The sequence below is a fragment of the Thermobia domestica genome, chromosome 1, assembly GCF_964235325.1.
Source record: "Thermobia domestica chromosome 1, izTheDome1.hap1.1, whole genome shotgun sequence".
Taxonomy (NCBI): Eukaryota; Metazoa; Arthropoda; class Insecta; order Zygentoma; family Lepismatidae; genus Thermobia; species Thermobia domestica.
In genome coordinates, this window is record NC_137454.1 from 130,474,824 (window position 1) to 130,498,670 (window position 23,847).

At 36.1% G+C, this 23,847-nt stretch overlaps 1 protein-coding gene across 1 annotated transcript in view; it reads left to right on the forward strand.

The window, feature by feature from the left end:
• Positions 1-23,847, forward strand: part of Fer1HCH (ferritin 1 heavy chain) — a 47,183-nt gene that overhangs the window by 15,175 nt on the left and 8,161 nt on the right. The window contains exons 2-4 of the mRNA XM_081763430.1: positions 14,632-14,750; positions 16,912-17,070; positions 20,109-20,267. Of these exons, the coding sequence (XP_081619556.1) occupies positions 14,632-14,750; positions 16,912-17,070; positions 20,109-20,267 (437 nt within the window). The remainder of the gene's footprint in view (positions 1-14,631; positions 14,751-16,911; positions 17,071-20,108; positions 20,268-23,847) is intronic.

Below are 23,847 nucleotides of genomic sequence, written 5' to 3' on the forward strand. Positions count from 1 at the left end.
AGATATTAATATTAGGATACATTTCTGGCATTAATATTAATATTATATTATATTAGGTTACAGTATGCAATTTAGTAGAAAATTTCAACCAATTTGATATTAGAACTGATTTATGACGAAAGAAACTTACATTATTTCTGTCAGTGCTTTAATTATTTAGTGTTTCAAAGTTGACTTGAGATTAGTTTTTACTTATTGCACATGTATATATTTTGGGTTTTCTGAAACATGACATTCATTTGTTTAAATAAATGGTTTAAATTCATTACATAAAAAAACAATAGCACTATATAAATAACTGAAAGCACCAATTCCGGTATTGTGTGTGTTTACAATAAAAAATGATAATGGCAATTACACACTGTATGAGTTACTTTTAAAATGTTCCTACTTCAGATTTTTTGTAATTAATGTTTTGCTTTTGTATGAATATATGGGATACTATTTATGGGTTCGAAGATGGACATTTATATGTAATACATATGAAGAATGCGAAGTAATTTCTTTTTACATTTTTATACAGTGGGCCCTGATTTCAGTTTAGCAGGGTGGGCCCCATGGTTGCCAGTCCGCCCCTGATCCCACTTCATATTATTGAAGGATAGAATGATGATACGAAATAGACATGATATACTGCAGAAACTGTAGATCTGCAGTTCTTAAGTTACAACGTGTTGTAACTTGGAGGCGTAGCTATAAGTTCTTCGTTACAGATATACATGAAACATACACTTCAGTGCACTTGCGTCATAGATACAAATCACATGTTTTCTTTCGTGATAACTGTATATTCTAGAACATTTTTAAGTACTAGTTTATTTTTATTATTGTTTAGCTTATTTTGTTTACTAAAGATTTATTTTCCGGCATCAACACTTTTTTTTTAAAAGCAATCTTTACTATGGCTAGGGATGGTATCGAGACGAGACGAGACGATACTTTGTACAGTCTCGGTCTCGTATCGGTTGATAAATACCGGTTTCGGTCTCGGTCTCGTCTCTAGTAAAAAATCACCGTCTCGGTCTCGTCTCGGTGAACAGATGCTTGTCTCGATCTCGGTCTCGGTCTCGAGTACCAAATCTCGGTCTCGTCTCGAAAGTCTCGAAATAAATACTGTGAAAGTATTATTCTCGTACAGTCTGTCGTTTCCGCTTATTTTTTCCTTTCATTTTGACTTAGAATTATGGTATGGTGTACGATACCTCTTCATAGCTAATTTGCTAGTGCTAATGCTTTCCATGCGCGTATTCCAGGTTCAATGATCAGTGGATATATCACGCTAAAACCCTAATAGAACCCATATTTCACTTTCAGCAATAGACTTTGTCTCATAGCCTCAAAACTGCATATACAATTAAACTCTATTAAATTAACTCCAGTGCTATACAGTAGTTTATTTCCTTCCTTTGAATAAGAATTGTTCAATACCTCCTAACGGATAACGCAACACGTAGCAGCACGAATGTATTTAATGGTACCGAAATTGAAACTTTACTTACAATTTCTCATTTATTATTCAATACATTCTGCTTTGACTGTCATTTTAAAAACAAAATATAACGCTCATTATCTTAACAAATAGGGTAAATTATTACTACAATATACGTATTTTGTTTGAAATTGATGAAATGCTACATTACCGTTTCACATATCCGTGTTTAATTGACACTTTATAACACAAACGTCCTGAATCTTGTGGTTGGAGCTACCACACTCATCTTTGCTATGTGAGGTCTAGAGTTGGATCACAAAACAAGTTAGATTCAAAGTCCGATGTTTCGCATAATTCGGGTCTCATTTTAAGTGCATTCTGTTTCTTATACAAGTTCATAAGGTCGTAATGCATTACGTAAGCACATATCCAATGCCGTAACATAGATTAATCTTATTCCTGAGCTCTCAACGGTGCAGGCAATCTTTATTCGAGAAAACTAATCTTGCGTTCATTACGTTGAAATTTTATATTGATTAAAAATTACTTGCGAAACGTCAACATACATATTATATAAGTATATAGGTAATTCGAGTTATCTGTATCTATTTTTTTTCTCACTCGCCAAAACAAGTGATTCTTAACTTTCTAGTTTTCTTTTGTATTATTTTTTGTAGTTTTGCTGCAACATGATGGATTGTATAGTCAAAAATATTTTTTCGCTCTATGCTTTTCATTAAATTTTGGATCCATTTTTACCCTACCTTACCTAGTAAAAGTTATATATTTAGTCTTAGTTGAGGAACTGGTTTTTCGCTTCTGTAAAATTACGAAATAATGACTTGGTTTAGTTTACCTCCGAGGTCCAGATATAATAAAATCATCACCATCATCATAATCAACCATTATCAATCCATTGCTAGATGAAAGTCTTTCCAAGTCTTCTCCACAACTATCTAACTTGGGCAATTCTTTCCCGGGTTACTCCTCAGTGGTTCTTGATTTCGTCACATCTTGTTGTATGCGGAGGTTTCCTAGGCTGTTTTTGTCTCGTGGTATCCAGTCTAGAATTGTTTTCGTCCGTCGATCTTAATTTCTTCTTGCAATACGTCCAGCACACTTTCCAGCTCATATTAAATTATTTCATTAGCACCATCAGTATTCATTTCTATATATTTGGGCTACAAATAGTTCGAATTCGCTACTTTCGGAGTACAGACACGCTACTTTTTAATCTTCAGATCTGGCAACACTGACTGCATGATTTAAATCAACACAATGTGAGAACACCCATTTGGTCTAGCGGCTAGCACTCTTGATTTCGGTTCGCGTGGTCCCGAGTTCAATTTCCGGTAGGGGTAAAGTTGAACGACCGAAGTGGTTCGGATTCCACTATAATCATTAGCTCCACATCTCCTTTAGCCGCCCTAGCATAACTGTGGGACGTTAAACTAAAACAAAACAAAACAAAAGTGAACACTGTGTATTACTAACTGTAAGTCCTTCGGTGGTCAAACTAAAACAAGTGAAATGTAATTAGAGTGTAATTAGAACTTTTAATTAAGCACGGTCTATATCTAAGCACGGTACACCAGGCCTAAGGCTCAGGGGGAACAACTACTGTTACTGAAAATGTATGTTACATTTAATTTCAGTTACAATATGCATTTACATGTATTGCTGGAACGAAGACTTAAACATTAACATCATAAGTAGCCCAAAGACTATGAAAAACGTCGTCTCTGGAAAGCATTCTTGCACCATGAAACAAATTACCAGTAATTTTAAAGTATTTTGCAATTTATCTACGTTATTTGCACATATTTAGAATAATATTTAGCAATTTATTTAAGTGGGCAATACTGCTTAAAATAATGTAACTGCGACTTGTTGTAATTAAAACCACCAAAAACTATTGTTGTAATGTTATAGAAGCAAAGAAAATCAATAATCATTATAAAAATTTAATACAAATACATCATTTTAAGCAGTATAACAATCACTACCATTGTATTTGTTATCTCTGAAACGATTTGAAATAACAATTGTTGTAAATGGCGTTATAAGCATTTATTAAGTCTTTTGGAAGCATCTGCATGATGAGACGTGATATGTCAGCGCGTTTTCAAAGTAGGCTAAAGTCTTTAGAAACATTTAAATTTTCCGTTTCTTGTAACTTTGTTCCTTCATTCATTCGAAATATATTATACCATGATCACAGTATTTGACGCTAAGGTACAGTTGATGCGCATTGCACCGTCCATGCCATTTGCGTTATTAGAGATTTCCAAACTACATTAAATAATGTATGGGCTATTGTGGTTTTGTTAAATAACTAAATTAGAAATATGTAATACTTTACATAGCGCAATTTGAGAAAATACAACTTTATTTTGTTTTAGCAACATTGCTTGTTTATCTAGTGATATTGCAGAGTATCTAGAAGAATTTCCCAACTTGATACAAAATTTCAGCATTTTTAATATATCGCAGATCCTAGGGGAGGGCTATAGGGACTATAACCCCCCTTAACGCTCAGGTATGCACTGGATAAAATGGGCTTCAATCCTACTTTCTTTACACTGGACAATGCGGCAAACCATGGTTTAGCCCCTCCCTTGATCATATACTGGTCCGTGGCTACACACACACACACATTATATATATATATATATATATATATATATATATATATATATATATATATATATATATATATATATATATATATATATATATATATATATATATATATATATATATCTCCAGGATGTCCCATTTTAATCTTTCCACGGAGATATCTCGAAAACGGTTGAACATAAATGAACCGAACAAAAACTCAAATAGGAAATGCCATGGGGCACACTGAATGGTGTTGTCGCGGCGCCTCCCGAGGCCGCCTTTCATGGTGTACCAAGCCAAACGTTAAAATTTTAAATGGAAACATGGGGCGAGTAATACTTCGTTCCATAGATCTTTAAAAAGTAAAAAGCGTTGTGGCAAAATATTTTTCATATTGGTCACCATATTCAAGATGCCCGCCAAGACATGGTGCATGTATCTGATAAAACGTCCAGTACCACTAATATGAAAACAGTTGGAGATAAACAAACAGTCAGAAAGTGAAACAGGAAAGGCATGGGGCGCGTCGAATAATGTTCTCGCAGTGCTCCCAGTGATGCCTTTTAAGGGGGCTAAACTTAGAAATTTTAAACAGAAATATGGGTCAAGTGATACGTCGTTGGATAAATCTTGAAACAGTAAACAGTGTTGTAGCAAAAGATTTTTCATGTGGGTCACCGTTTTCAAAATGGCCGCCAAGACATGGTGCCTATATCAGATAAAACGTCCAGTACAACTAGACCCCTACTATGAAAATAGTTGGAGATAAATGAACAGAATAAAACTCGTATAGGAAAGCACAGAGGGTATTTATCATTCCACGGCTCGAGTATAATGCAACGGAGAAAAAGATTATTAAAGTATAATTGGCATGATGCAAAAGAGGAAATGATAGAAAATTATCTTTCCGATCTCTGTCCGTAAGTAGGTGAAGCGGGAATGAATGGTAAAATCTCAAATGAGAACCTCACTTTTATCTGCAATAGATATCGTTTGTCTGAAACACTTGTGTGTACAAATGACTGGTACTATAATGAATAAAAATAAAGTGAAATAAGGTGAATAAAAATAAGGTGAAACTCAAGTTTAACAACATTTTACCCGACTCTTCGCCCCTGATAATTTAACGCATTGCGTGCAAAATTTTTGGGACATATCTGCATCAGTATGTACCGTTTCGTTACTAAGGATCACAACTGAAATTACCATTGAAAGTTATTCGGAATGTAACTGTGGACATCTCAGTGAAACTTATATTCTATCACATGCAAGAAGACATAGAAGGAAAAGAGGCGAACCAATATCATGCAGACGACTGTTGAACAAAACCAACGTTTGTAAACATTGTTCTAAAATTGCATTGTTCGACAAATTGGTTTCGCATTTCAGCTGATTCATTTCTGCATCAAAGCATTGCCTGCAATCAAAATGGAAGGTACCATTTAACAAGAATTTTACATACTTTATCCCATTACAGAGACAGTTATCTCTTATGAAAACACATTTCAAATAACTTTGTTTCGTACATACAATTTGCAAAAACTAAGGCTTTCATTTGCAATTTCACCGATCCTTCCCGCTTCACTCACTTACAGAGTGAGGTTGGAGCAATAATTTTCTAGGAGTTAGATTTCTTCCTCTCCATTATGGCACTTTCACTCTAATCATCTTTTCGACTGTCGCAACATTCCAGAGCTATAGAATGATAAATACCCTCTGTGATTTCCTATTCGAATATTTGGTCTGGTGTTTTCATATTAGTGATACTGGACGTTTTACCAGATAAGGTTCCATGTCTTGGTGGTCATTTTGAAAACGGTGACCCATATGAACAATCTTTTGCAACAGCACTCTTTAGTTTTTAAAGATATGTCGAACGAGGTATCACCAGTGTTGGGTAAGTTACTTGTGAAAATGTAACGCGTTACAAGTTACTTTACTTTCTCTTAAAATGTAACGCGTTACTTGCCTTAAAATGTAACTGTTACTTTACTTCGAAAGTAACGCGTTACTTTTAGGTCCGAAACTTTGAATATGTGAAAAAATCTTATAACTTCAGTTTTCCGTACTAATATTACTACCGCTATTATTATTATTATTATTATTATTATTATTATTATTATTATTATTATTATTATTATTATTATTATTATTATTATTATTATAACAACACTGCGTATAAACATGAAAGATAGGCAGTTTATATCTGAATACTAAAAAAAGTAGTTGATTGCCAACCTCGGAGTCGTGAAGTCTAGGAGTCAAAGACATTGTTCACGAGCTTCTGAATTTGGGTTGAGCGTCTAGGTTGAGTATTCGGGGTCGAGCCAAACATTATTAAAAGTTATAAGGCACTGGCCAAATATCTTCAAAACTGCTCGGCCCGGGTTTAGAATTGTCAACGACTCGAGCAGATCGGCTCAGAGCTCATTCACTATCGACCCAAACCGAGAAGTGAGCCGAGCCAACAGCTCATCCAACAGAGTCGGCTAGAGCCTTTTGCTCAGTTGAGTCGAACCGAGCAGATGGCTCATCCCAACCAAGCAGCTCGAGCCGATGGTTCACACCAAGCGAGCCGGCTCGTGCTATCGGCTCAGTTAAGCCGAGTCGAGCTAAGCTTGTTATAAAAAATCTCTTGTAGTCTCGCTATCGAGACGAGACGAGATGTGAGCAGTGTCCCCTCTCGTGAGCAACACTAAAAGTATTCCATACATTTCTCATGGCTTTCGCTTTCCAGTGTAATCAGGCCATGATTTCAAAACGAGTTAAAACGAGCGAGCCATTTATCAAACTCGACTCGACTCGAAATTCGACGCCAAAAACAGTGAATCGGCTCGGAACTCGACTCGAGAATATTACTTTTGACTCGACTCGAAACTCGACTTGGATTCGAATCGAGTTTTAGTTTGGCTCGTGCCCATCCCTATGCGTTAGAAGAAAATGATTGCTTATTATTATTCTGCTAAACTAATTATATAATAATAACAATGTTGCTATGTAAAATTAAAAATACAGAATAAAGAGAAGCATTGCACTACAACTGACAAAATGAGAACACATGAGCTGGGGGTGAATCAAAACTTGCCAACAACTCTAAAATCGATACAAGCTTTTTAAAGCTAGTTGTTCCAAACTCTATAATCAACGAGACTTTAGGATACGCAAACTGATCTAAAGGAACTCTAATATTTTATAACATTCTTGAATATTACATACCATCAACATTACATCAATAAAGTAGGCCTGCTCATCAGAACAGTTTATTCATATTAACCCCTTACTGTATGGTGTTAATTATGTCACCCTAGTTGTTGATAAATATTTCCCGCCAGGGCACCACTTTACTTTTAAAAGTATTCTTTCAAATGTTCGAACGATAAAATATTTTCGTTCTCCATCTTTATAAAGACAACACCAATCAAAGTAAAATAGATTACTAGTACCATTGCGCTCGTAGTTCACTCACTGAATGTATTAATTTGGAGCTGTCAAAATCTAAGACATAATCTTCCAGGTGCTTGCAATCAGTACACGTTATTTCCCTGAGGCTGTCTTCATCTTCCAAAAAACAGCAAGTGCAACTATATTTTGTTATATAAATAAACAAATCAACTTGTACCTATGAATATATTTGCAAGCCTACCAACATAAAGTTCGTAAGGCGAAATGGGAAAATGCACATCGAGATTTCCAGTTCCGCCTTACATTAAGATGAAAAGTGATAACAGGTTTTACATGCAAATTTCATTGCTAGAGATCATAAGTCGAAACGGGAAAAGGCGAACAGTGCAGGAATCGACGGTCACTGACATCGTTCATGCTCCATTGTTCCAGTTTGAGAAATTCACTTACAGGAAAGAAACATTTGTTTCCGAAAAAATATACATATATCGTAGTTACTCATCCAAAATGTAACGCAAAAAAAGTAACGCAAACTAGGTACGTTACTTAAAAATTTCTAACGCGTTACCGTTACAGTTACTTTGCAAAAAATGTAACTCGTTACTAGAAAACGTTACTTAAAAGTAACGCGTTACTTGCATTACGTTACTTCCCAAGACTGGGTATCACTCACCCCATGTTTCCATTTACAATTTTGAAGTTGCGCCCTGGGGCTCCATGAAGGGTGGCCCTGGGAGTCTCCGAGACAATATCAATAGTTGTGCCACATGCCATTTTCTATCTGAGTTTTTGTTCGGTTCATTTATATTCAACCGATTTCATATTAGTGATACTGCACGTTTTACGGTATCTGATAGAAGCGACCATTTTGAATACAGTGCCCGATATGAAAGACCGTTTGCAACAACGCTTTTTAGTTTTTCAAGTTCTATCGAAGGAGGCACCACTCACCCCTTGCTTCCATTTAAAATTAAAGTTGGGCTCCGAGAACCCATACAAGGCGGACCTGGGTGGGCGACCATATATATATATATATATATATATATATATATATATATATATATATATATATATATATATATATATATATATATATATATATATATATATATATATATATATATATATATAGATAGATAGATAGAGAGAGAGAGAGAGAGAATTCTATTTGCATCAGCAGTGGATTTTGTTTCAGGACAGGCTTGAGGAACGAGTAAGAAACATTTGCGTTGTACGTGCAATGCAAAAAATTATCAGAAATTTATTTCGGGAGGGGTTTGAGCCCGATAACAACCCCCTAAATACGCCACTGTACATCAGTGAACCGATCTCATATTTTCTAACACATTAACGAAACAAATTTTGAGTGAAGGCAATTTTAGTATCTATCAATATCAATATTCGAGACGAGACCGAGACTTTCGAGACTGACCTAAGTCTCGTCTCGGTCTCGTCTCGATTTATAGAGGTCTGTCTCGGTCTCGTCTCGGTATTTAAAAGTCCGTCTCGGTCTCGGTCTCGTCTCGATATATAAAAGTCCGTCTCGGTCTCGTCTCGATAATTCGAGACGAGACCGAGACTAGTCTCGGTCTCGGTACCATCCCTAACTATGGCAGTGATACTACGTGAATACTTTCAATTATCCACATGCAACATTTGAATTTGTACTCCTTTTTTCCCCTCTCTTTAGTTTCGGACGCTGAATTCACATCAAAAAGTTATTCTCGCTATCCCTTACTGTTCTGTGGAGATAAAGGTCGAAACTAAAAATCGTTTACTTAAATCACTTTCGGTTTGAGCAAAGGTTTATCGGAAATTATGGAGCCTATTTTTGGCAAGCTAAATAAATTGTAAAAAACTGCATCTCTATTTTCTATTTTTATATTCTACCATATTTATTTTTCATGTGTCTTACTGGTTTTGCACCATACAAATCAGTGGTGTAGCGAGAAACTCAAGGGTGCTCACGTACAAGCATTATATATATATATATATATATATATATATATATATATATATATATATATATATATATATATATATATACAGTAGACCCCCGTTAACACGAATTCCAAGGGACTGAAAAATCAGGAGTTCGTGTTAAAAAAAATCGTGTTAACCGGGGACCCAAATTTTATTATTCGAATACATTTTCTCCATACATACGCACTACAGTATACAGACTATACATACCACTACAGTATATTATGTGTGTCATAGAAAACACTACAGATGGTATCGAGATGAGACTGAGTAGTCTCGGTCTCGTCTCGGTTCCAAATTCGAGACGAGACCAAGATTATTCTCCGTCTTGATACCAAGATTATTCTCGGTCTCAAATTCGAGTTAAGATCGAGATCGAGACTAGTTTCGGTCTCGGTATCATCCTCTGAAAAGTGAAAACACTACAGTAAGCTTATTATCCTATCTTCGAAGATAAAAAAAAAAAAAAAAATAGCTTCCACGCAGAAAACCAAGGTCAAGTTATAAAATTGACAACTCCGCTAGCAGGTTGGGTACCACTAGCAACGGAAAGGTATTTGACTGCTGTCACCAGCTTGGAGTTACAGGGGAGAGAAGACGTTTTGTCTCGAGCTGTCACCAACTCGTCTGCCAAGCACCTGCATGTTCAGCGCTTGACGGAGGACAGAATCAACACCTCATAAGAGAGGAAGGATACCCGTTTCTGGTTTTTCTCTTATTTACAAGGCAATTTTCGTCTGTATAAATACTGTATGACAAAAACTGATCTGGAGTGAAATTTAAAATAGGAATAATGATCTGAAAAAAAAAAAAAACTAAGGATTGAAAGTTCGTGTTAAATGAAAACATTTACTGACTCAAGGGACTAAAAATTAGTTCGTAATTCGTGCTAACCGAAATTCGTGTTAACCGATAAAACTTCCTATAAGATAACGTACAGCGATGCCGGGACCGAAATTTTGTTCGTCCTAACCGAGTGTTCGGCTTAAGCGAGTTCGTGTTAACGAGGTTATACTGTATAATATTGTGTGTGTGTGTGTGTGTGTGTGTGTGTGTGTATGGGCTGAAAAATCCGGAGGGCCAGGTCACCATGCCTAACTAATTTGACCAAACCATGTACGCCTATGCAGGTCCGCAACCAAACGGGGGGCTAGGGGAGGCCTGACCCCCTTAACTTTTCGTGGCCTCTCCAGACCTCAATACAAAATGCACAATTTAGATATTTGTAAGAGAATTTTTAATGACTTGTCCCCTCTAACATATTCATTGCCCTCCTAAACCTCTGTGGCTGGTTTCGGGCCTGCGCCTATGTACCAAATTGGTCGCCAGGTTGGAATTTTCGATCGCCAGGTCGCCATTGGTGACTGAATATTTCAGTTTGGCGATAGACATATCCATAAATTGTCTTGCAACAAAACTTTTATGGTCCTGTTATTGGATTCAGACTTCAGGGTTGGTGGCGTGCCTATAATATATAGCGAAGCAATATATAGAAGTCATTACATATTCGGCCTGAAAAGGTCTGAAATATGGCGTTTGAAGCGAATAAGTGACCAAGTACAGGGCCAAATGAACATTCTCACACCCAAGACTACACTTCAGCCCCTCCCCCTTCCGTCAAAGAAAATGTATTCGTAGTTCTTGTGCTGTAAACGACAATCTTCAAATTGTCGGCACAGTGAGTTCTGCATTTAGTCGCGACTACGGAAAATTTCACCTTGAATGCACGTTTATAGGCCGGATTACACTAAGATAACAGTGTATTATAACATGTAATACAGAAACGCCCACACAGGAAATTTCTAGTAAAATGGTTCAATTTATTTTGTAATATAAAAGTCGGGGGAGAGGGAGTCAAATATGTGGCCCTAGGTTGGAGCCTAGGTGCTAAATTAAGCCTAACAGCTATCACCGGTACTTATGTGCACCATATGGCTGGCTAGATAAATATTTTCAGTTTTCTTTAGTATTGTGAAACTGCTGAAATTTGCTTACAGGTAGAGGGAATTTGTAGACTTCCTTTCGCTACAGCCCGTAAAAATCTCTGGCTGGCCAGATGGCGCTCTATCTACTCGGTGATGCGTAGTTAGCCAATCATCGCCTAGACGCCATTGTTTGACTTCCTGAACTGGAGTTTGATAGTTCTTGATTCAGATAGCATCCCAGTTGCCTCATGATACTGAATTAACACTGGATAATTTTAGTGCTCCCACAAGGAGTAATGGACCCTTCACATCAAAGTAGCATACCAAACAATTCGGCTAAGCTGGAGCTCAGCAATGTAAAAACAGTATACATTTAATTTTAACATACATATTTTTGTTTAATGCTCTTATTTGCAATCGAAGTTAAATTTTGATACATGTGGCACAGAAAAAGGGATCGAAAAGAATGAAGGATACTGTATAGCTATAATAATTTGTTGAAATCTTATGAAGAGTTAAATGTAGAGCTTCTAGGATATTTTAAAACATGACTAATCCTTGTTTTTCTTTGTAATAAATTATAACAAGGGAACACAGCCCGAGAACCGAACTCGGAAGCTCCCGGCGTGCATAGCTGTAGAACACAGCCTCTGTTGCCGAGCTGAGCCTGTATATGACCAGTCTTCGCCACCAAATAAAGTGATATTTATTCTTAGACGATGGGCTACTTGTCCAGCAAATTTCCGTCAGATCCGGCCAGTAGTTACTAAGAAATAGAGTACCATACACAATCAGAGCCGAGCCGAGCCTATCCTTGGCCCAGTCGGCCACCAGATATAGCGATCTTTAGACAATGGGCTATTTGCGCACCAAATTTCAGTGATATTCGGCCAGTAGTTACCGAGAAATAAAATACAAGCCTGTCGCCGGCCGAACTCGGCCATAACATGTAGTGATCTTTATTCCTTAGATGATTGGGTACTTGCGCATCAAATTTAGTTTATTCCCCAGTAACTATCAGCTAAATTTAAAGAGGGGTACTACACACACATACATAGACACACACACAGTACATTGGAGTAAAACTACAAGTTTCCGTATGCTTACGCCGGGAGCTGAAAAGAAAAATCCTAACATCAGGATCACAAATATATGCATGTAAGCGGAATCCACTTTCAAAATCAGAACACTAATGGGGGGGGGGGAAGGGCTTAAGCCGGGTGAGGCCCCCTTGGCTATGCCACTGATACAAATCAGTATTGAAACCGAAGTAGTAATAAATTTGAACAATTTCTAGTTTGGTAGTGTTGTGAATAGTTATGTTGTCTTGATACATTAAATAGTTTGCAAAGAAACTGATGCTTGCTATCTGTTAGTTTCGTTGTGTGGCGATAAATGTTAAAACTGGAAATTGCTAATTTTAACCACTTCCGTTTTGAATAGATGGTTAATGAAGTGGACGGAACTTAATTTTGGGACGCTGACTCGATTGCAATAAACCGCATCATCATACTATCGTTTTTGCTCCACTGTATTGAAACTGGAAGCAATAGTAAATTGTAACCACTTCGGTTTTGAGTGTTGAGGATAGGTATGTTGTCTTGAGATACTAAAGCGTTTGCACAAAATCGCTGCTTTGCTGTTAGTTTTCGCACTATGGAGAAACACTGAAACGGGAAATAAGTAATTTGAACCACTTCCGGTTTGAATAGAGGATTAACGGAGAAGATTAAACCTACCCGTAGGACGCGGAATCGATTGCAAGGAAACTGCATCTCGATATCTCTTACAGTGTTTGATATCTGTCGACAGACAGACTGACCGGTCTATAAGACCTTCAACACTTACACATAGTATAGTTTAGAAGTCTAATAATAAAGCTCGCTTGGCAGCTATGGTTTCAGAGGCCAAGTCAAGCTGTGATGGTAGTTGGATAGCATCTGAAGAGTAGGTATGAGAAAGTTAGATATTTATTTAATATCTGATAAAACTTAGCTGTTTGATTTCTTTTAAACATTGCGTGTTATAATCTTTGATTTTTGTGGTGACAAAATTTAAGTTTAGAATAGGATAATGAATTTACTCTTCCCTCAGTGCACCCATGAAGACTTGTTTCTGATTTTACTTGTTACTTTTAATTGTAGTTAATTTACTCGCATTTCCCGTCTGTGCTACTGAGTGTCGTTTCAGTTACTCTGCATAATTTTTAGTGCTCAACAAATGCTGATGTTCAAGTATTTACTTAGTAGTAAGGATAATCTAATAGTGTAATGAAATGTGGTCTCAAATCCCGCAATTAAGTTTTTCAGTGTGTTAAACGTTTACTGCAATCATTCTTTCTCTCCATTTGATTTTTTTTTTTTTTAAATCACAAGGATAGCATAGGCATCATGGATCGATGGAACTCATTCGAATTTGACTAGACTGAGAGTGGCATTAGATTTACACGAGCATAGTAGACATGAAATACTATGAGGTGTAGATCTTTCATTTCCAAATCATGGGTATCAAATTTGGGGTTTGTACTTTAATTTTTGACTGTCCAAATCCTAATTTTAATGGTCAATAACACGAGAATCAATACTCGGAATATCACAATATTTCATGTGTCTACGGAGTTTCAGTTGATCAGTTTCTAATGTGAATATCTTTGGTTCCCGAGTTATTGGACCTCAAAATTTGGGTTGGGAAGTAACAAACCTGTTAAATGTTTAATAAATATGTGTACTTACAATACAGGGTGGCCCAAAATGTGAAAACATCTCAATAAACTCTCCAAAATATAACCAAAGTAACAATGTAGGTGGGAAATACTGATAAGGGGGAGGAAGGATATTTGATTACACTTGTTTAAACTAATATCTCAAGTTTTTGGACAGTTAATACAGTGTTGCATACCATAATTATTCTGAACGTTCAAAATAACTACCATCTATGTAACCCTGTTTACAAAATCAAGGAAACTTAATAGGCTATGTGAAAGTCCGATCCTCTATTTCATCACATAGCCTCGTGCTCAAAATGGACTTTTATATAAGGTGAATGTCCAATCCAGTCCTCTTATTTTGAGTCTTGTAAAAAATGAATCATTTGAAAAAACTGTAAATGTCCACTTTATATGGATTTTACTCTATTAATGTGAACCTGATCATGAATAATGTCAGAATATCTTCAGGCTTTAAATTTCGTATCAAAGAAATTCATGAAATGATATTTTGTATGGGTATGTATGCCTGAATTTTATCGTTATTTCATTGTGCTTTTCAGGTAGCCTGCCACCAGGAAGAGTTCCTAAAGACTGGGTGACCATGGCTGAACCTTGTGTTACTGCAATGAAGGACCAAATACAAGAAGAACTCACTGCTGCTATGACTTACCTTGCTATGGTAAGATATCGATAGTTCATCATTCAGTTATTAATTACTAATAAACAAGTGTTAGATCTTATATGTATAATTAAATTTCCACGCGTTGATGCCCACAAAAGGTCGTGGCATACTTGGATATGTTGGTAATTACCATAATGTAAAAGTATTCCACAAATGTGGTAATGTATTATCTACTAAGGTGAGAATCGGCTTTGTGTTAGATGTAACAGCTAAAACAATTTTGCATGAATAATTTAACTCTCTTAAACTCTGAAACACGAAATGTGTACTTAATTTGGCTCACTGGCAGCACTGTATATCCCACTCTTTAGTGATTGGGCATATTGAAACAGCCTTGCTGGACTGTTCCGCCAGCGTAGTTGATACTGCGGACGAATGTCGTAGTGATTGGGCATATTGAAACAGCCTTGCTGGACTGTTCCGCCAGCGTAGTTGATACTGCGGACGAATGTCGTAGTGCTTGCTGCTCCTACACGTCCAACAGTGTCGTAATTTTATTTTTGCACGACACAGCTGTGGAGAAAAGTTCTTTCAATAAAAATGCTGTCACTATGGTGCAGAGGTTTTAAAACATACCCAATATTGCAGTTAAGTTCTTTAATTTTGCTAAGAGAACTTACGTTAATTTTTTTCAAACAAGATATTCGAAGCTCATAGTTTCTCGAATTTAAAACTTCATATTAGCATACCTTTTAGTTCCAAAACAGAAGTGATTTCAGTGCTTTATGAATGTTTCTTAAGGAAGTGTTGTCTTGTTGCTTGTAAGTTTGAATTTAAGCACCGCAAAATTCTAAAGAAAAAGGTTTATAATTTTGAAGTACTGGTAAAATGGTTAGGCACTCCAGACAATATCCATAAATTGGATTACGTAATTTAACCGTGCAAGCAACTAACTAAAGGAATAGGAAAATCAAAGAAGGATCGAACCTCGGACTAGCTTTGTTTTTGAGTAAATCACAAAAAGCCAAGGAATCGTGATAACGTTAAGCCATGTTTCCCCCCAAAATCATTTGCATTTTTAATATGCATTAAGAACATTTGAACAGCTTAACTGATTGCAAGGATTTGCAATATAAACATTTATGTTCAATCAAGTGTAATTATTTCATAGTGTAAACATATGAAATGTTCGTGCTTTTTTTGTGTTTATAGATTTGAGATGAATTTAATTACAGGTAAATTGAAATATATAACCTCTGGTGATGCATAATTAGAAAGTATGTAAAATTAGATATGTATTTAATTACCGCAGTAAAATCTCTCCTTGTTTATGAATTTTGAAGTATGCTGAATTATTTATTGCTATTTACCGGTTTATTGCAGTTACTATATGGGTAATGACGTTATGAATAAACTGGTCTTTTCATAAGTATATGCAGGGGTAAAAGTGGATCTGAAAAGGTAGAGAGACGCATGATGTCATGCCGTTCCCCGTACTTATCTTTGCCCATTGTAATTTTTTTTTAGAAAGTGTGGGGACGCCACAGATATTTTCTGGAAGTGGGGGATACCGTCCGGCCGCGTTCCCCCCTCACTTTTACCCCTGAGTGTATGTAGTTTGTTTCCTCTTATGTAAATTTCAGTATGTAATACGTAAGAAATCTTCAAAATAAGTGGGGATTATACTGGAGCAATAAGTTAAACATAGACTGCAAGGAAATAAACTAAATGATATATGTTAATTTGTTGTAAATGATTCATTTGGCAAGAGGCTGTAACGTAATTTTAGGTTTGGTAAGTAAGAAATTAAAATTTGTAATTAATTTCTAGAAGAGTGATTTCTACAATTTAATTCTAATGTATTTTACTCTTGGAACAAGTGCGAAAGGGGAGGAACTAGAAAAAAAAAGTTACTGGAAGAAACCGCTACAGATTTTCTTTAATCATTACGTTAATGAAAACGGATTTTTAACATTCACATTTATTTCTTATGTAAAATTAGTACTGAAAAGATGCGACCGTAACAATGTTCAGAGAAAGAACCTTTTTTGTGAAATCCATTTATATTTATAGAAGCAGCCAGTCAATTAGATTTTCACAAAATTTTCAAATTATCAAAATCTTAATCGTAAGAATTACAGCGTGATCTGTTACAAGAATAATTTAACTCTTACATAGTTTTAATAAAAGGATACATTGTTACATTTTCTCTCTATAGGGTTCGCACTTCGCAAGAGATGTTGTAAACCGTCCTGGGTTTTCCAAGTTTTTCTTGGAGAGTGCAAGTGAGGAAAGGGAGCATGCAATTAAGTTGATAAAGTACCTGCTGATGAGAGGAAGGCTTATTGCAGATCTAACGGACCTCATTAACGACCCGGTAAGTGTTGTATCCCTGTTTTAGCCATAGTGTTGAAACTGAACGCATCAGTTTTGTTATTGAAGATTTTTATATGACCATACATTTAAAATCATACCAAAGTCAAAATCAGAGTCCCTTTTTCAAACCTAGAAGAGATCCTGGTATCCACCCGCATAATTATTTTTCTTAAACTCCAGAGTCGGAGCAAATTTAAATCTAGTATGATGTAGCGTGAAGAAAACAGAATCGTAAATACCAGTGTATTAACAACTCCTCAATATTAGTGTTCTTTTCCTAAGTGTTCGTTTATAATTGCAACGACTCACTCGCTTTTACATCAGAAGTTACAAAGGATAAGGTTGTGTTTTAGGTTAACGAAAGATGTAGAAGCAAAAAATTGGTCTTTTACTTGAGAAGAAAAAATGTCCAGTCACACACACACTACGTGATTTATTAACTGAAGAAACACACGTAAAAAAAAAGTACTCGCCGTAAACCAAAGTATCTTCAGCGTATAGAACAGTTGGATGGGTAAAAAATGGTTAAAGAGGAATAAAAAATGTGAAGACACAACTTGTCAAAGTCACAAAGGTCAACACATTAAAAGTCATTCATTGATCACTGTTCACTTTTTTTTTTTTTTCAGCTAGCGGAAATAAGCGATAAAAGATCACTTCAAATCATTCCAATGATCTTATCACGTATTTTCGCCGGTTGAAAGGAAACACAAAAAGAGGCCGCGGTGGTTCAGTGGTAGAGCGTTCATCTTTGGTTCGTGGGAGCCCCTGGTTCGATTCCAGCTCGCGCCAAGTGAACTTTGTGGTGGACAAACAGTGCATGGATTTATGGTTTGAAAATATAAATGCACTTATGCGCTAAAAATGATTAATATGAAGTCTGTTGAAAAAGTATCTGACCTTATTTATTTTTTGGAAAACTATATGGAGTAGGTTGGCTAAATTTTGCGTCATAGAAGAGGTCCATGATGTCTTTAGCCTGCAGATGGCGTTACTTTCATTTGCATCTTCTGTTGTACAGGAGTGGTTATGTTGGGTACTCTTCTGTGGGCTCGGCGCGACTAAAACGGTAAAGACATGTGTACGGTTAGGACGCGAGAACACAAACTACATGGATACATCCGACTTCACCAAAGTCTGACAAAGCTCGCGAAGACCCAGAGATCACCAGATGCATAGCAAAATCAAACCAATGTGTTTTCGATTGCCGAGGCAATGTGTAACTTGAGTACATACAGGAAGGACGTAAAGATATAAAGGACTTCTGTTTAAATACTTCCCATTGTTCACGTAATGCTCTTTGTCCAAAATGACCAGATCTAGGGACTTCAAAGCCACAGGCATGCAGGGTCTAAAGACTGCACCACAATTCACTATACAGCTTGTGTGGTTGTCCTTATCACCACTAGATTTCGATCATCTGTCAAGTTCCCTACTCTCTGGATATAGCCTCGTGAGACTTTTGCCTACCAGAAAGTAACTCGCTTTCGCACCCGAGAGGGGGGGATATAGTGCAACGCAACGGCTACTATCGTAGCACTTCCAGGCTATGTTTCCAGTAGTAGAAGGGCTGCCAAATTCGGTGGGTGGGAGTAGGAGGGAACTAGTTTGAAGAGTATTAGGATGAAGAGAACACCAGGTGAATGTATTGGTTTTCCGGGACCATGGTCGGATGCTTTCCAACAGACCTCACATGACCTACAGAACACAACTTTACAGCTCCTTAGACATTTTGAGACTATACTGTGAAGACAGGTTAAGAAAGAAAAAGAAAAAAAGAGAGAGGTGGGGGAGGGGAGTCAGTCAGTCAGTCCGTCTGTCTTTAGAAATATTTTCCACAAGTATCCAACAAAGAAACTGGACGTCAGGTATCATTCAAGGGGCGGTTGAGAGACTAAGGTGAGGATTTCCTTTTCCAAAATGGTTGATGCTACACCAGGTCAAGAGTAAGTTACCCTTCACACTGTACAGTAATGCTTCAAATCACATTACACAAGGCCAAATACTTCTAAGAAGAGAAGTTTCAAATAAACTCATTGCCAATACTGGCAAATATATTCCTGAGCAGTAAGTGAAACTCGCTTAAAATACGGCCAAAATTAATTTAAATTTCGTGGTCAAGACTTAAAGCTAAAATGTTCTTGGAATATGCATTTATATGATCAGTAAAAACAGTGTTTTCATGTTCACGAGTCTGAAATATATTTATATTCAGACATGTAACAAGACTCCAGGCTAAAAATTATACACCATAGAAGTCTGAGCCTCAGTGGTCAGTAGTAAAGGGCTTTCACTACCAGATTTCAAAATTTGACCTGAAATCTTAAATTCTTAAGTAAACTCTCAAATTTTCTTTTGATAGATTGAGACATACTTTTTCCTCCACTGAATATTAATACCTGGCCTAGCAGATCGAAAAGAGCATGCAAAAATATTCGGCTACATTGAAGCACATTTCACATTTATATTAAAATATGCAGAAAGTTAGGAGGAAATTGTTCGTAGAAGATCGTGGTAAGTGTGGAATACTGTTAAGGAAAAGGCCATTAACTTTCTTATTAAACAGTATGCTTTCATTCCGAGGCAGAATTGAATACTACAAATGAATTCATTTTTCTTTCGCTGATATTCCATGCCAGACCTACATCGGATATTCATGAATATGTATATGTAAATTGCAGATAAAAAGTTAATGTAGGTTACTTAAAAATTTCCGAATATCACATTTTTTTTTCTAAATTTGAAATCCTTAGTCTTCGTACTTCGAAGTTTTCATAAGTAGGAATTGGTCATTTTAGCTGCGAAAAGGACCTTTTCTAAGGGTTACAATTTTCCATTTTGAATTGGGTCTAAACACGAGGTGCTTGTCGTTTCATGCCATATTAAATTTCTAGTTTTCTTCTGAAATTGCAGTTGGGAAGGGTCTCTCCCATTTATTTACTGTCAGAAAGCCAAATTCTGAAGTAACTATTAATATGGTTTGTAATAGTAACACATTATAGATGGTTCCATTACATAAGTGTTCATACTTCATTTCAGAAACCAATATCAACAAGTTGGACCAGTGGAGAGCATGCTCTGCGAGATGCATTGGAATTGGAAGCTCACGTAACAAAGAAAATCAGAAACATCATCGAAGTATGTGAGGACCCAGAGAAGGCGTCAGATGGCATGAGAGACAGCTTTAATGACTACCATGTAAGTGATTTAGGATTTGAGTTTTTTTACTCTTAGTAAAACTGATACTGATGTTAGGAAGGGTGAGACTGCATTAGTAAAATGAATCCGAACCATTAAGGGCTTACAGGTGAAATTATGTAGCTTGGAATGGTTTGAACATGGACTCCTTTCACTGTTAGCTCTGTAGTCACAAGGTAGTCACATGTTCAGCTTTCGCGTATGAATTATCTTGTAATTTTCCGAAGTTCATAATTTGAAAGTGAAACAGAAATAATGGACACCACCATATGTGAACAAGACACTTCCGATCTGCACTAGTGGTGGGTACAAAAACCGGTTTTTCGGTTTCCGGTTTCTAGGAAAACCGAAAACAGTTTTTAAAATTTTGAAACTGGTTTCTCGCCGAAACAGATTATCGGTTTTTCGCCGGATCCGGTTTCGGTTTCCTTCAAAACCGGTTCCGGTTTTCTCAAACTGGTTCTATTTCTGACCAAAATAGTGTTTCATTATTCTCTGAAAACCGATTCCGTTTCCACATATGCCCTAAATAGTTTTGTGTTTTCCAAAGCAGTTTTCACCAAAACCAGTTTCGGTGAAAACCGAACCTGTTTTTGGAGAAAAACGAAATGTCGGTTTGTCAGAGTTTGCTTTTTCCTTAAACAGTTTTCCGTTTTTTATACAAACCGGTTTTGCTCACCCCTAGTCTGTACGTGTTTATATATATATATATATATATATATATATATATATGTGTGTGTGTGTGTATGTAATTTGCATATAGAAACTCAATTTTGACATATAAATGTGAGGTTTGGAAATATGATTGGCGATTGAGTTGTTCTTTAACGTCCCTTCCAGCACTGAGGCCTAAATGAGACTTCAGTCTATAGTTTACCGTGAGATCCGAACCACATGAGACTTCAATGGGAATCGGTCCTGGTCCTCATATGCCGAAAGCTTGTACCTTAACGATATAGCCACTTGAAAGCTCTTAGAAATAAATAAAGCAACGGTAAGGTTAAATGTGGAAACAATGTACTCAGTAATCAAATTAGTATTCCTTGATTACATTGTTTATTGCAGTTGATGTAAGTCAAATCTGCCCATAAGTATTTCGAATGACATTGCTTTAATATAATTGGGTATAAAAACTTTTTCAAAAACTGCATATTCATATTATATGCTAAATGTAAGAGAAAAGGTTCCACAACCAACTTTCTCTATAGCAGTGATTTCAAACCACCTTGGGCCCTCTTCCCTTCGTGAACCCCGTGAACTCCATATATTTGTACTCTTTCCTGAACCTTGCATAATTCACCTCATCCCTGCTTGCCGCTCGTTGGTATGACCGCTTTTGCGATTTCAGATGCAGGATTGAATTTTCAAATATAATAATAATAAATTTTCACCAATTCGTATTTATTTCCAGGAAAAGTGCATACCAGAAATTCGATACTACTTTTTAATACTTTTTTTTTAAAAAAAACTAGCTTTGTTCTTAAGGGGGCAGACCACTAAATATTTTTCAAAAGCTAACAATTTAATCTTTTGCCAGTTTTTCATAAGTGAAAAGAGATAATGAAATTTAACGTATCTCATTAGTAGATAATGTTATTCTACACCCGAAAACACGAATCGGACGAATTTCCAGTGTTACCATCCATAGAAATTACTGTATGACCAGAATTTGAATTACCCAAAAATCTAGGTTATGGCAGCGACTAGAAAAATTAACTCAACGGCAATTGATGACTTATCATACTGTCTGTGTTGAACTACTTGTATTTAATTTGTAATAAAGAGTACAAAATAAATTTTTTGTTAGTAGAATTAAAATTCAAATGTTATTTAAAAAGTAATTAACAAATAACACAGGCAGCGTGATGAGTCATCAATTGTCATTGAGTTCATTTTTCTAGTCGCTGCCATAACCTAGATTTTTAGGTAATTCAAATTCTAGCCACACTGTAATTTCTATGGATGGCAACACTGAAAATTCTTCCGATTTGTGTTTTCGCGTGTAGAATAACATTATAATATTATGGATTACTGAGGTAAGTTACATTTCAGTATCTCTTTTCACTTACGAAAAAATGGCAAATGAAAAATTGTTAGCTTTTGAAAAATATTTAGTAGTCTGCCCCTTTAATGACATTATAAATCTTATTCAATAGTGACAACCCAGCCACTCAGTGCCTAATTGGTAACCTAATACATTTTCGTGTTCAGATAATTTTTGAATCGAGGTCGACAACTGTTGTGTATGTATTAGGTTATAGGTTGACAAACCTATAGACCCAAATCCTAATAGCATAGACCAAATTGAACGTTTAGTCCTTGTTGACTCCATACATTTAGAACTACCATTTATGAATACAAATTGACATGGTATTGAATTTATTATATTAATTCTAAATTGTCTTTCCCTTTCTGCGTACTCTTCTAAAATATCATATGATTCACTACACACTTTGTGCATCGGCACAGCTTCGTGAAAATTAACATGTAATCGAATAGTTGTATAAACCATATTTGACGCATGAACTGCCAACGAATCTTGCGTTAGGGCTATCCCTACGTCCTTCATAGTTACTTGATGATGATCGTCTGATTTTCCAAAATGAACCATAACTATCAACTTTATATAGATCACCCACATTGTTGTTTCCATATTCTAATGTTTCCTTTTCAGTCTCGAATAAAATTCTGGAATTAGTAAAACCTAATATTAATATCCTGTTACTATTCATTTATTTATTTATTTGTGTTTTAGCCTACTGTCAAAAATTTATTTATTCCTATGTATTTTATATTTTATTTTACTTTCTAGGTGTCAACTGATTTTAATTATTTAATTTAATTTTACATTCCATACATTTATTATTTATTCACAACTCTAGTAACTATAATTCAAAAAGTGTCTATCGATTCGGGAAATTTCCTGATAAAGATTAGCATTTCCTCCAATCTCGGGTTTAGGGTTTGGTTGAGAAAGTGCCCCCTTTCTGACACTTCATCGGTAGACCCAATTTGTACCATAGTTACATTAGACCCTATGTTAAATATTTTTTTTTCACCAAATCCAAATTTATTCATCACCATCTGAGGTTTGATCTGTGTCACCCAACTTTTCACCATTTTTACTTTCTACAAATAATTTTAATCGTCTTAAGTCTATAGTGTCACTCTTCTTTTCACCATTTTTAGTTTCATACTGTACTTTGTATGAATTATTGTTTATCTTGTCCACAATTACCCCTTTTGTATTGTAACGGTTACCAAAACATGCGGGCAAACCTGCTCTTGGCATTTCCCTAATTAACACTTTTTGACCAATTTCAAAACTCGGTTGATCAAACTTTCTCTATTTGCTTCTTCTGAGATCTAAATCTTCTCTGCAAATTTTTATACGCTAGCTGTCGTGCCTCTTTTATGCTCTGAAGTCTCACCTCATTGTCGACGTATTCGCAAGGAATGTCTAGGTCCTGCTCAAGAAACGTTCTTGGTTCGACTCCATGCAATAGTATGGCGAAAAACCAGTACCATCATGCACTTGCGTATTAATAGTAAATATCAAACTTGGCAAGATCTCGTCCCA